A 15,046-nucleotide genomic window follows, 5' to 3' on the forward strand; every position below is an offset into this window, starting at 1 on the left:
AGAAAAAGAAACCAGCAATCCTACCATCATGCAAAACAGTTACAGGTTTCTGTTTCACAGTCATCTGGCAGGACGGTAGTACTTCCCTGGGTGGTTGCTGTCTACCAACCTACTACCTAGAAATATAACCTGTATTTTGCTATGGAACGAAACGAAAATTACAACATTAATTAATGTTCTGAATTTTTTTTTTAGATACTGATCCTAATTTTGACTTAGAAGGGGGTTTGAGATGGTGGTTTTCATCTAATACTTCAGAAGGTGGGAGAAACAAATGTTTCAGAGTAAGATAGGATGTGGTTAAAAGAAAATGATGGCAGGCTTGATTACAGGCATAGACTGCTGAAGAAATTCTAGAAGAGGATCTTTCTTTCAACAAAAGAAGAGGATGCAATTGATTTCATCAAGGACAGTGGTACCTTGAATTTCAGCCATAATTTGTTCCAGAAGGCTGTTCAAGTGCCATTACCAAACAAATTTGTTCCCATAAGGAATAATGTAAATTTGATTAGCCTATTTCAGACCCCCCAAAAATACACTTACATAATTGTTTGAGTTGGGAGCTGTTCGAAATTCGAGGTACCACTGTATATCTAGTTGTCTTTAAAAAATGTACAGACCATTTGTCCAAATTTTCACACTTTTAGAGAAGCTGTCATGAGGGAGCAGCATCAACATGGCAAATAACTGAAGCTGGATATGCTCTTCCAGCATGTTGCTGCTTCTACATCTCCCAAATCTACAAGTAGGCCAATGGACCTTCACAATGTCTTCAACTCAGAATGAAAGTTACTTAAAGTCACCATTGTACAATTACTGCAATTAAATATTTTCTATTCATCCCAACAGGTAAATAAAATTATTCAATTGCACTGTACTTTTAACCACTTTATTCCCAACAATGTATGGTACTGTCCAGCAACAATGGATAAAGTCCAATGGTTAGAAAATTGTCTGTTATCATTACAAACATTGCAAAACGATCTCATTTTTTTTTTCATTTAAAAGATAATCAGCATTACCTGACACTCACTCCCTGAAATCAAGGTATCATTGTACAGGTATTCCTAAAGAAAATTTGAAGCTATATACAGTATTAGTTATAAATAGTTTTATAAATATAAAAGGTACATGTATGTACAGTACAGCACTGTACATTATTTAAAACCAATTACTTACAGGGATTCTATATTTAATGGCAATTCCTGCTAAAGTTTCTCCACTTTGTATGGGTCGATCAACAAGTTGCTCATAATCAGATAAAAGCTTTGCTGTAGTGGCTGTTGTAATACTACTTCCATTGCTGTTATTTTTACCACCAATACGTTTTAATTCAGTTGCACGAGATGTGAATAACTCTTCGTCATCTTCATCACAGGAGATGTAGCAGTTTCCGGAATCTTTTTCAACACTTGATAGTCGCCTATACTTGTAGTTCCTGAGGGTATAATGACAACTGTGTTACACACTTGCAACAATTTAAATAGTATAAAGAACAAATAAAAGTAAATTAAAACAATGTCTAAACAAAAAAAAGTGTGTTAATATTGTGCAGAGAACTCGTAGTTAGGAGATTAGAAAGGCATGCAGGGGTTACTAAAAGTATTATCCAGAGGGTTGAGGAGGGATTGCTGACGTGGTTTGGACATTTAGAGAGGATGGAGCAGATTAGGATGACTTGGAGGGTGTACACAGCCAGACAGCCAGACACATTCAGTTAGCTAGCCTATCAGTTAGCCAACAAAACCAGTTAGACTGGTAGGCCAGTGTTTGGGCCTACCTGCTTAAAATCACTATGGGGTTAATATTTTTCCATGCTGATTAATAATCAGCACTTAAAAAGGTAAAATCAGATCGTTTTAGTATGATACAAGGTCCTGTTCTCCCTTTGATTTTATCATATGAAGCCCCACTATAACACCTAATTCAAGCCTGCATAAATAACTCATTTCAACTGTGACCAGATATAAACATGTAAATTGTTCATTACTGCTGTAACTTGTTCAGCTATCAAAACTTTGCAACCCAGCCCCTGGACCCATTATGTACCTCTGTAATCTTTGACTACCACCCACAGGATGGATGGGTATGGGGGTACATAATAAAGATATTAAGCTAAAAACTAACATTCTCATCAAAACTACTCTTAACCTTCAATGAAACCTATATAAGATTTTTTTTGCATTTTTGAGAATTGATCCAACAGTTTCATCATGCCCATTTTCCAATTTTTAGAGAGAAAAAAAAAAAAAGAACTAGATTTCAGTAATTTTGGCCATTCTAGGAAGGATTTTCAAAATTGCTTAAAAAAATCACTCCAAGTGTACTATTTTTCATGATGATTAAGAATAAGCACTTTAAAAGATAAATTCAGGAAATTTAACCCTTTCAGGGTCAGTGTCATACATGTACTGCTTGAGAACCAGGATTGGTGCTGTACTGCTTATACGCCAAAATTTTAGCGCTTTCAAATCGAGCAGAAGAAAGCTGGTAGGCATACATATGAAAGAATGGGTCTGCATGGTCAGTGTGCACAGTATAAAAAAAAAATGCTGCAGCACTTAGTGCATGAGAAAAAAAAAAAAACTCCAAGCTTTTGGACTGTATTTTCATATGGTATTTATGGTTGTATTCTTCTTTTCTTGGTCTCAGTTAACCTTTTCTCAGGGTCGGCCAAATTTAAAATATAAAAAAAAAAAAAAATTTTCCTGATGAAAAGACAGAGAATCTTTTCCCGATCATAATGACACCAAAAGTATGGAATTTGATGGAAAACTTAAGGAATTATGCTCTCACGAAGTTAGCGGTCTCGACGATGTTTACGCATCGGCGATTTTGCCCACAGAGCCCTATTTTCGGCCAATTCCAGTGTACTTGTCGACAAAAATCATAACTATTTTGCTAGAACTCCATTTTTTCTATCGAATGAGTACAAGAAACCACCCATTTACTGATTTCAACTATCCAATACAGTGGTCAGAATTTAGCAATTTTGCCAATTTCACACAAATTTCAAAAGATGCCAATTTCCGAATGGGGTCCAGAATAAACAAGAAAGACATTCCTGGCACTAAAATAACATTTCTTCTGTTCATTAGTCATGTCCCCATGCCCCTCTAACATTCTTTTGCTTTCCACTTTGAATTTTTTATTCTCACAAAAAAGTAGAAGATTTACTGTTATGCAGACTACTGCAGTGGTGTAGAAATGGTATAAATATTATCAGCGCACTTGTGAAAGAATATTAGACTCACCAGTTGACGTGTATTGAACGCATAGCATGATTTGTTTACTTTTGAACTTTGGTAAAAATCGAACATTTCTGCTACTTTGAGCGCAATTTCAAGGTAGTTTTCTTTGTAAAATCAGTCAAAATCATCTCAATTTCTGTAATATGTCTTCCATTCTATAAAATGAGACCAGGAAAACTAGAATACAACAATAAATGCCATACGAAAATAGTGCAAAGTCGCTGTTTTAATCCAAAAACACGGTCAAAGTTTTTTTTTTTTCTCATTACACACTGTGTGCTGCAGGATTTTTTTTTATACTGCACACACTGACCACATAGACCCATTCTTTCATATGTAGGCCTACCAGCTTTCTCTCACTAGATTTGAGGGCGCTAGAATTTAGGTGTACTAGTACGTCAAAAACCCTGGTGCGTAAGCCGTACTAGTACGGTCGAAACCCTGAAAGGGTTAATAGAATGGAAGATGTATTACAGAAATAGATATGACTGATTGGTTTCACGATGAAAAGTACCTTGAAATTGAGCTCAAAGTAGCAGAAATGTTCAAGAGTTAACAAATCACACCACACATCCAATACACGTCAACTGGTGAGTAATATTCTTTCACAAGTGCGATGATATTATTTATACCACTTTTACAATAATGCAGTAGTCTGCATGACAGTAAATTTTCTATTTTTTTGTGTAAATAAAAATTCAAAATGAAAAGCAAGAGTAATATAAGAGAGGCCTGGAGACATGACTAATGAACAGAGAAAATGTTATTTTAGTGCCAGGAATGTCTGTCTTGTATATTCTGGACCCTATTTTGATACTGGCATCTTTTGAAATTTGCGTGAAATTGGCCAAATTGCCAATTTCTGATCACTTTATTGGGTAGTTGAAATCGGTAAATGGGCGGTTTCTTGTACTGTACTCAGTCGATAGGACAAATGGAGTTCTAGTGAAATAGCCGAGTTTAGTCAACTGGAACAATGGAATTGGCCGAAAATAGGGCTCAAAGTGGGTGAAATTGCTGATGCATAAATATTGCCAATATTGCAAACTTCACGAGTGTAATTTTGCAAGTTTTCCATCAAATTTCGTATTTTTGGTGTCATTACGATCGAAAAAACAAAAAAAAAGGCATAATACCGTGACTGGAACGATACACAAATACAGTGGACCCCCGCATACCGTTGGCCTTACATAACGTTAAATCCGCATACCGATACGTTTTATCGCTAAGATTTTGCCTCGCATACCGCTAAAAAACCCACTCAACGCTGTTCGTCCGAGACGCATCTAATGTGCGGCCTTAGCCAGCCTCCCACGTTCCGCCGGTGGCATTGTTTACCAGCCAGCCTCCGCGGTAACATCCAAGCATACAATCGGAATATTTCGTATTACAGTGTTTCTGGTGATTTTATCTGCAAAATAAGTGACCATGGGCCCCAAGAAAGCTTCTAGTGCCATCCCTACAGGAATAAGGGTGAGAATTACTATAGAGATGAAGAAAGAGATCACTGATAAGTATGAAAGTGGAGTGCGTGTCTCCGAGCTGGCCAGGTTGTATAATAAACCCCAGTCAACCATCACTACTATTGTGGGCAACAAAAAGGTAATCAAGGAAGCTGTTCTTGCCAAAGGTTCAACTGTGTTTTCGAAACAGAGATCGCAAGTGATGGAAGATGTTGAGAGACTCTTATTGGTGTGGATAAATGAAAAACAGATAGCAGGAGATAGCATCTCTCAAGTGATCATAAGTGAAAAGGCTAGGAAGTTGCATCAGGATTTAATTAATGTGAGTGAATTTAAGGCCAGCAAAGGTTGGTTTGAGTGATTTAAGAAGCGTAGTGGCATACATAGTGTGATAAGGCATGGTGAGGCTGCCAGTTCGGACCACAAAGCAGCTGAAAAATTTGTGCAGGAATTCAAGGAGTACATAGAAAGTGAAGGACTCAAACCTGAACAAATGTTTAATTGTGATGAAACAGGCCTGTTTTGGAAGAAAATGCCAAGCAGGACCTACATTACTGAGGAGGAAAAGGCACTCCCAGGACATAAGCCTATGAAAGACAGGCTTACTCTGTTGATGTGTTCCAATGCTACTGGTGATTGTAAAGTGAAGCCTTTATTAGTGTATCACTCAGAAACTCCCAGAGCGTTCAGACAAAAGAATATCCTCAAGGCTAATTTGTGTGTGCTGTGGAGGGCAAACAGTAAGGCATGGGTCACTACGGACTTTTTCTATGACTGGTTACACCATGCATTTGCCCCCAATGTGAAAGATTACCTAACTGAAAACAAATTAGACCTTAAGTGCCTCCTGGTGTTAGACAATGCCCCTGGTCATCCTACAGACGTGGCAGAGCGACTCTATGGAGACATGAAGTTCATTAAGGTGAAGTTTTTGCCTCCTAATACCACTCCTCTCCTGCAGCCCATGGACCAGCAGGTTATTGCAAACTTCAAAAAACTGTACACAAAAGCTCTGTTTGAAAGGTGCTTTGTAGTGACCTCAGAAACTCGACTGACTAAGAGAGTTTTGGAGAGATCACTTTAATATCCTCAATTGTGTAAACCTTATAGGTAAGGCTTGGGAGGGAGTGACTAAGAGAACCTTGAACTCTGCTTGGAAGAAACTGTGGCCAGAATGTGTAGACAAAAGGGATTTTGAAGGATTTGAGGCTAACCCTGAGAGGAGTATGCCAGTTGAGCAATCAATTGTGGCATTGGGGAAGTCCTTGGGGTTGGAGGTTAGTGGGGATGATGTGGAAGAGTTGGTGGAGGAGGACAATGAAGAACTAACCACTGATGAGCTGATAGATCAACTTCAACAGCAAGAGGCCAGACCTGAGGAAACTGGTTCGGAGGAGGGGAGAGAGAAATTGAAGAAGTTGTCTACTACAAAGATTAAGGAAATCTGTGCAATGTGGCTGAAAGTGCAAACCTTTATGGATGAAAATCACCCTCACACAGCTATTGCAAGCCGTGCTGGTGACTATTACACTGACAATGTTGTGAAACACTTTAGGGAAGTCATAAAGGAATGAGAAGTACAGGCCACTATGGACAGATATGTTGTGCGACAGAAGTCCAGTGACTCTGAAGCTGGTCCTAGTGGCATTAAAAGAAGAAGGGAAGTAACCTCAGAAAAGGACTTGACACCTCAAGTCTTAATGGAAGGGGATTCCCCTTCTAAACATTAAGACTCTCTCCTCCTCCCATCCCATCAATCATCACCAGATCTTCAATAAAGGTAAGTGTCATGTAATTGTGCATGCCTTTTTCAGTTTGTGTGTATTAAAATTAATATTTCATGTGATAAAAATTTTTTTTTTTCATACTTTGGGGTGTCTTGCACGGATTAATTTGATTTCCATTATTTCTTATGGGGAAAATTCATCCGCATAACGATAATTTCGCATAACAATGAGCTCTCATGCACGGATTAATATCGTTATGCGGGGGTCCACTGTAACCCGCACATAAAAGAGAGAAGCTTACGACGACGTTTCGGTCCGACTTGGACCATTGACAAAGTCACACTAACAGCGAGTTCAGGATCGGAGGTCTCAACCTTGAAAGGGTTAAGCATGATACAAAGCTCTGTTCTTCCTCTGATTTCAGTGTGTGAAGCCCTACAGAGGATACATACCAATGTTTTTATCACAACCACTCTAACCTTCAATGAAAGTTATACATACAGAATTATTTCACGTTTATGGGAAATAATCGATCCAAAAACAGTTCATTCATGCCAGTTTCCTATTTTATAGTGGATTTTCAAAATTCCTTAAAATCACACAATTGATACCTTTTGTTTTTATCTTTTAAATAAGGTTAAAACATGTCATTTTAGCATGATACAAGGCCCTGTTTCGCCTCTCATTTCATCATGTGCAACCCTATTAAAGGTGGCCTGGTGGCTAAAGCTCCCGCTTCACACACGGAGGGCCCGGGTTCGATTCCCGGAGGGTGGAAACATTTCGACACGTTTCCTTACACCTGTTGTCCTGTTCACCTAGCAGCAAATAGGTACCTGGGTGTTAGTCGACTGGTGTGGGTCGCATCCTGGGGGACAAGATTAAGGACCCCAATGGAAATAAGTTAGACAGTCCTCGATGACGCACTGACTTTCTTGGGTTATCCTGGGTGGCTAACCCTCCGGGGTTAAAAATCCGAACGAAATCTTATCTTATCTTACCCATCACATCTATCCTAAGTTGTATCATGCACTTATAGAAATAAATATTATTAGTAAGGATTTATTCACATCTGTTTAAGATAATTTATCCAACAAACAGTTCAATTATGCCTACAGTATTTCTAAATTTTAGAAAGGGCAATATATCCACAAGTAGAAAACTATCTCAATGACAATAATATTTTACACAGTCTCAGTCAGGGATCTTGTTTAATTATGAACCATATCAGTACATAAAAGACATCTGGGACAGCTTTGCCTGAACAACAGAAAAATAAAGTTCAAATCTATGTGGAATTCTACAACAGAATATCTTCAGTTTACTATTCTTGTACAGTGGACCCCCGGCATTCGATGGCATTGGTATACGTTAAATCCGGTATTCGATACATTTAAACGCAAAAATTTTGCCTCGCCACTCGTTAAAAAACCCGCCACACGATTCGTCCAGGACGCGTCCACGTGAGTGCAAGTGTTTACAAGCCAGCCAGTGTGCTCGCATCTAAGCATACATTTGGTACATTCCATATTATCACAGTATTTTTGGTGCTTGTTTCTGCAAAATAAGTCACCATGAGCCCAAGAAAGCTTCTAGTGCCAACCCTGTGGTAAAAAGTGTGAGAATTAGTATGGAAATTAAGAAAGATTTTGAAGGGTTTGGGGCTAACCCTGAGAAGCCTATGCCAGTTGTGGAATCCATTGTGCCTACTTCAAAAATTAAGGAAATGTGTGCAAAGTGGGTCGAACTGCAAACCTTTATGGATGAAAATCACCCTAACACAGCTATTGCAAGCCGTGCTGGTGACTATTACAATGACAATGTTGTGGCCCATTTTAGACAAATCATAAAGGAATGGGAGGTACAGAGCTCTATGGACAGATTTGTTGTGCGACAGAGGTCCAGTGACTCTCAAGCTGGTCCTAGTGGCATTAAAAGAAGAAGGGAAGTAACTCCGGAAAAGGATTTGCTACCTCAAGTCCTAATGGAAGGGGATTCCCCTTCTAAACATTAACAACTTCGACACTTTCCCCTCCTCCCATCCCATCAATCTTCACCAGATCTTCATTAAATGTAAGTGTCATGTATTCTATTGTTAGTAGAGTACTACTAACTGTGCATATCTTCTTCAGTTTGTGTGCATTAAACTTAATATTTTATGTGGTAAAACTTTTTTTTCATAGTACAGTGGACCCCCGCATAACGATCACCTCCGAATGCGACCAATTATGTAAGTGTATTTATGTAAGTGCGTTTGTACGTGTATGTTTGGGGGTCTGAAATGGACTAATCTACTTCACAATATTCCTTATGGGAACAAATTCGGTCAGTACTGGCACCTGAACACACTTCTGGAGTGAAAAAATATCGTTAACCGGGGGTCCACTGTACAGTACTTTTGGGTGTCTTGCACGGATTAATTTGATTTCCACTATTTCTTATGGGGAAAATTAATTTGCCTTCCGATAATTTTGGCATACGATGAGCTCTCAGGAACGGATTAATATCGTATACCAGGGGTCCACTGTACTATGTAAATAATATACCCACTGGAGCAAAAACAAAATTCTCAAATAACACTTTTTCATAAGATAATGGCAGTACCCTCTTAGTGTCTGATAAGAGATTCAAAGGGTGCTGTGAATCTGATATAGAGTCATAAACAATGGTTAATAAACTGTCTGTCTTGGGGAAAATTGAAACATTGCTATTATTCAGATGAAACAGAATACAGTGGAACCTTGACTTACAAGTGTCCCAACATACGAGTTTTTTGAGATACAAGCCGTCAATCGGCTTGTATCTCAAAAAACTTCCCCCTCAACCCAAACCTGGACACCTCCCTTGTTTATCTATGATTTCATGCTTTAATTCCAGGGAAATCATCCTCTTTTTCTTATCAGCACTGTCCTTTACACTTACTTAGGTTAGAAAAGCGAAATTTGGCCAAACGACTGTAAAATTGTAAGCAAATCAGGAGAGAACTACTCCCACAACTAAGTAAACAGTGCACTGAGTTGGCTTCGTTCTGAAGCTCTCGTTATAATAATGTATTATTATTAATTTAGGAATTGAAGCTCTATCGTTATAAATTTTTTTTTATTATTTTTTTAGTATTACAGTGGACCCCCGCATAGCAACTTTAATCCGTGCAAGAGGGCTGATTGTTATGCGAAATGTTCGGTATGCGAATGAATTTTCCCCATAAGAAATAATGGAAATCAAATTAATCCGTGCAAGACACCCAAAAGTATGAAAAAAAAAATTTTACCACATGAAATATACATTTTCCTACACACACAGAGAAGTTCAATTATAGTGCATTCTTCCTCAAGGAACTCATTGCTGCAGATTCTGAGTGCGCGCAGGAAGAAGCCTATAATTACACCACGTTTAGTTCTGGTGTCGTGGTGAGAGTAGAAGATCGTTTTGGTTGGTTGGTTTCCTATAGACTTTAAAACGAAGTTCATGGTCAGTTATGCAGAGAAGAACATCAAGGAAAGGAAGTGTGTTGTTGACTTCTTCTTCAAGTGTGAACTGGATTGAGGGCTCGACCTGGTTGAGCTTGTCTTGGAGAGCTTGAACGTTGAAGCGCCTGGGAGTTATGAGGAGAATGTCATCAACATAATGGAGCCAGGTGACAGTCGAAGGAATAATGGTGGAGAAACGCTTGGCTTCTGAGTGGCGAGCCCATGGGTAGACCAAAAGTCTGTTGAAAGAGGCGATTTTCGAAAGAGAAACACGTAAAGCCGACACATAGTTCAACGAGGTCGATGAAATCGCTGGCTGGAATAGGAAGATCAAGTGAATCGTCAATTTTTCTGCGTAGGAGATCGATGGCTTGTGTTGTAGGTACTTTGGTGAATAGGGAAGTTACGTCAAGGCTGGAAAGTTACTTGTTCTTGATGTTGATGTTGCAAATGCGATTGAGAAGATCACCCGAGTGTTTGAGATGTGCTGGACTGATAGTGCCCAAGAGTTTGGAGAGGTGTTTTGTGAGAATTCCTGAGAGTTGGTGGGGAGCACTGCCTATTCCCGAAGATATGGGCCTCAAAGGGATACCAGGCTTGCGAGTTTTTGGTAGGCCGTACATTCTGGCAGGTCTGGGGTTGCTTGGTATGGTGTGCAGAAGTTTCTTCCCTTGTTCTGAGTTCCTCAGAATGCGGCGAGTCCTTTGAAGAAAAGTTTTAGTAAGGTTGTCCAGCCTCGACGTAACTTCCCTATTCACCAAAGTACCTACAACACAAGCCATCGATCTCCTACGCAGAAAAATTGACGATTCACTTGATCTTCCCATTCCAGCCAGCGATTTCATCGACCTTGTTGAACTATGTGTCGGCTTTACGTGTTTCTCTTTTGAAAATCACCTCTTTCAACAGACTTTTGGTCTACCCATGGGCTCGCCACTTAGTGCCGTCCTGGCGAACTTATACATGGAACATCTGGAAGCTGAGCGTTTCTCCACCATTATTCCTTCGACTGTCACCTGGCTCCATTATGTTGATGACATTCTCCTCATAACTCCCAGGCGCTTCAACGTTCAAGCTCTCCAAGACAAGCTCAACCAGGTTGAGCTCTCAATCCAGTTCACACTTGAAGTCAACAACACTCTTCCTTTCCTTGATGTTCTTCTCTGCATAACTGACCATGAACTTCGTTTTAAAGTCTATCGAAAACCAACCAACCAAAACGATCTTCTCCACTTCTACTCTCACCACGACACCAAAACTAAACGTGGTGTAATTTTAGGCTTCTTCCTGCACGCACTCAGAATCTGCAGCAATGAGTTCCTTGAGGAAGAATGCACTATAATTGAACAAGTATTTTCTAAACTCCACTATCCTCGTCACTTCATCAGAGACTGCAGACGGCAGGCATTGAACATCTTCAACACACCCAGAGAAGACACTGCCGAGAAGAGATACATAGTCCTCCCCACCAACTCCATTGCCAAACATTTTTCCAACATCTTTTCCAAAGCATCATTCCAAGTATCTACCTCCACAACCACGACCATCAAGGACATCACCAGTAGTAGACAGGACAAGCTTCCATCCTCTGCAGGGGTATACATAATCTCTTGTAATGACTGCAACAAATTATACGTGGGCGAAACATCAAGAAACCTCCAAACACGTATTTCAGAACACCAATACGCAAGCAGGACTGACGATACAAGGAATGCCTGTGTACAACATCGCAATTCACACAACCATTTAATCAACTACAGAAACTCAAGACTTATCGCCACAAAAGACAACACTCAATACCGAAGAATCCTGGAATCATCGCTTATCTCTATAATCAACAATTTCAACCAGAACAATGGCTTCTATAACATAGCTGAACCACTTGCCAAGAAACTTCATCGCTATCCCACATAAGAACATAGAACACTGCAGAAGGTCTACTCACAACTTGTCCAATACCCCTGCCAAGCTACCCAAGAGTCTATAACCCCACCCAGTGGATCCTCAGATGCAGCATTCTCCACCTGACCTCAACATTCTGACTATAAATACTCCCGTACCTTCCAACCCAGGTAGATCTGTCTGTGACTTGAAAAAACCCACTGTGTGGGCGAAACGTTGTCAATAAAGGATCACATTAAACTGCATATGTGTTTATGTTTCCATTTTGTCCCAGGATGCAATCCGCACCAGTCGACTAACACTCAGGTACCCATTTTAAACTGATGGGTGAACAGGGACAGGGACAGCGGGTGTCTTATGGAAACACATCCCTAATCTAATGTTTTCCAGCCATACCGGAGGAGATTTGAACCCCGGACCTCAGTGTGTGAGCCGAGTGTGCTAGTGATCGAGCTAGCCCAAAATAAGATAAGATGTACCCTGGTAATGGGTACAAGGAAACATTTAGGCCAGGATGAATTGCAAAAACATGAATTATTATTATAATAAAAAAGAAGCACTTAACCTACAAGGGTCGTACAGCAGACACAACAACACGAAACATTAAAGTGGTGGACAGACCAACAGTTGAAGCTAAGCAAACTCCTAATAAAGAATGTGCAGATTATCTTACCCCAAATTTTGAAAGCCATAATTCTGCAGTACTCAAACCAAACCTGCACACAAAAATCACTCCATACGAAAGCAAGACTCAGCAGTAGATGCAACATTTCCCCGATGAAAAGCAGGGATGCCACAAGTACACTGAAAGACAACACAATAAGTGTCCAGGACCCAAGACTGTTCAATTGCCTCCCAGCATACATAAGGGGGATTATCAATAGACCCCTGGCTGTCTTCAAGAAGGCACTGGACAGGCACGTAAAGTCAGTACCTGGCCAAGTGAGCTGTAGTTCATACGTCAGCTTGTGTGCGGCCAGCAGTAACAGCCTGGTTGATCAGACCCTGATCCACCATGAGGCGTGATCTCGGATCGGGCTGCAGGGGGTGCCGACCCCCGAAACCCTCTCCAGGTAAACTCCAGGTAAACCCATCATGTGCAGTGGCAGACCATTTGGCTTACAAGCAAAAAGGTTGGCATTCAATCCCAGTATACTTGCCATCCCTATTTACCTAACCATGAATAGGTACCAAAGATTTACTCAGGACCTTCAACAGGTTAAAAATCCGAACAAAAAAATTAACATTTTTATTTACAATGGTCATGAGAACATAGATATTAGCACTCACATATGTATTACAATATGTTGATTTACCTTAGGATGAATCAACAAAGTTAAATGATATGAATTTTTTTCCATTATATTAATCCATCAAAAAATGAGGAATCAGGGACTGTAATGAAAAAAAGTCTAGCAAGTTTGTTCAGTTATACACAAATACTGAAATGCCCCGGCATGATAGTGGCTTTCTTTGTACTTATCAAACCAAAATTGTAATTCACACTGTAACCTTTACAAAGAAATAAACCTTTATCTTTATTATCATACACAGCAGCATATGTGTAGAGACCTAGTGTAACCTAAATAAAATCAGTGATTTATTTCCATAGGGGTCACTTTTTTTTTGAGGGGGGGGGCTATTATCCTAAGCAATTTTCACGTTACTATGCAAGACGATTACAATAATTAAAAAAACTGTGCAAAACTGTGCCTAAATAAAGTTACTTACACATTAAAATAAACATTTTTTTCTGGAAATTGCCCATCTGTTGTGCTTCATCTTTCTATTTCTGCTACCCCTAGCCATAATACTGACAAATCTATTAACAGTCAAAGGCAAAAGAAACAAATTTAAGTTTTGCAAAACTCATTTGGCTTAAACACACGTGAAAATCTTCAAAATACAATATTTTTAACGTTTGCACTTTTTTTTCTTTTAAATCCCCCAGATGAAACTAGTTGTAATACACATTACTTCTTACCTGTGAGAGCTATGACAACCTGCTGGACCATTTCTGTTTGATGAACTCATATTTTCCTATACATGGTAAAGTGTTTATCTCAAACAAGTAGTAAGCTCATTATGAGCGCACAAGCTCAAGCTTACTCATCATTAATATTCAGACAGCAAACACTGCCAACGAACACTCTGCCCAGATTCTTGGATCAGCCTCTTAACACACGCTAGAGCACAAAGTTGGCAACGACCACATTCTGGCTTATTTATTTATTTATTTAGTAATTTAAGCATACATACAGAGGTACAAAAAATACAGGTAAGAGCAGCATGCCAAAGCCACTTATATGCATAGCATTACGGGCTGGCTTAAAATTAACTTAAGATTAACTAAGCAATGAATTACAGAAAATATCTACCTGGATGAGGACTAACAAACTTACACTAAACATTGACAAAACCTACTTCATTCAGCTTGGTAGCAGAGCTACAGATGTACCTCTTAACATAACGATAAACGGATCACCTATCACAAAGCTAACAGAGGGAAAATTCTTAGGAATCCACCTCGATAACAGACTCAAATTTCATACACATATACAACAAATTTCTAAGAAAATTTTCAAGACTGTAGGCATACTATCGAAGATACGGTACTATGTTCCACAGTCAGCCCTCCTGGCCCTTTATCACTCTCTTATTTACCCCTATCTCACCTATGGAATTTGTGCATGGGGCTCAACAACAACTAACCATCTCAGACCACTAATTACCCAACAAAAGGCTGCAGTTAGAATGATAACAAATTTTCTCTACAGGCAGCACACTCCACCAATATTCAAAACACTCAACCTACTCACCATACAAAACATCCATACTTATTATTGCACTTATTACATACATAGAACACTTAACTCTGATATTAACCCTCCCCTCAAACATCTCCTTGCCAACCTCAACAGAACACATGACCATAATACAAGGCACAGATCACTCTTTGATGTTCCTCGTGTCCATCTCACGCTATGCAAAAACTCAATGTACATAAAAGGCCCTAAAATCTGGAATTCATTACCTGTAAATATAAAAGAAACACTACCTGTTTATAAATTCAAGTCTCTTCTCAAAGTTCACTTACTCACTCAAAACCAGCCTCAGACCTCGTCTTTGTTACAGGCACTTCGATGCTCGTTCAGGCGGACCGCAAGATCTCTTCCTGAACGAGCATCGAAGTGCCTGTAACAGAGACGATTTAAGGTACGCCTGTGTCCTCC

The 15,046-nt window shown here is 39.5% G+C and overlaps 1 protein-coding gene across 2 annotated transcripts in view; it reads right to left on the reverse strand.

The window, feature by feature from the left end:
• The window catches only part of LOC128686132 (lysM and putative peptidoglycan-binding domain-containing protein 3), a 129,360-nt gene extending 115,398 nt beyond the window's left edge, over positions 1–13,962 (reverse strand). For both annotated transcript variants that reach the window (XR_011391782.1, XM_070083345.1), the window contains exons 1-2: positions 13,798–13,962; positions 1,180–1,438 (exon numbers count right to left, since the gene is read on the reverse strand). Coding sequence is in view for 1 of the 2 variants with exons in the window: in XM_070083345.1 (XP_069939446.1) it covers positions 1,180–1,438; positions 13,798–13,847 (309 nt within the window). In the remaining variant the exon portion in view is untranslated. The remainder of the gene's footprint in view (positions 1–1,179; positions 1,439–13,797) is intronic.
• Between the last annotated feature and the right edge of the window lie 1,084 nt (positions 13,963–15,046).

The sequence above is a fragment of the Cherax quadricarinatus genome, chromosome 9 (assembly GCF_038502225.1).
Source record: "Cherax quadricarinatus isolate ZL_2023a chromosome 9, ASM3850222v1, whole genome shotgun sequence".
In the NCBI taxonomy this organism is placed as follows: domain Eukaryota; kingdom Metazoa; phylum Arthropoda; class Malacostraca; order Decapoda; family Parastacidae; genus Cherax; species Cherax quadricarinatus.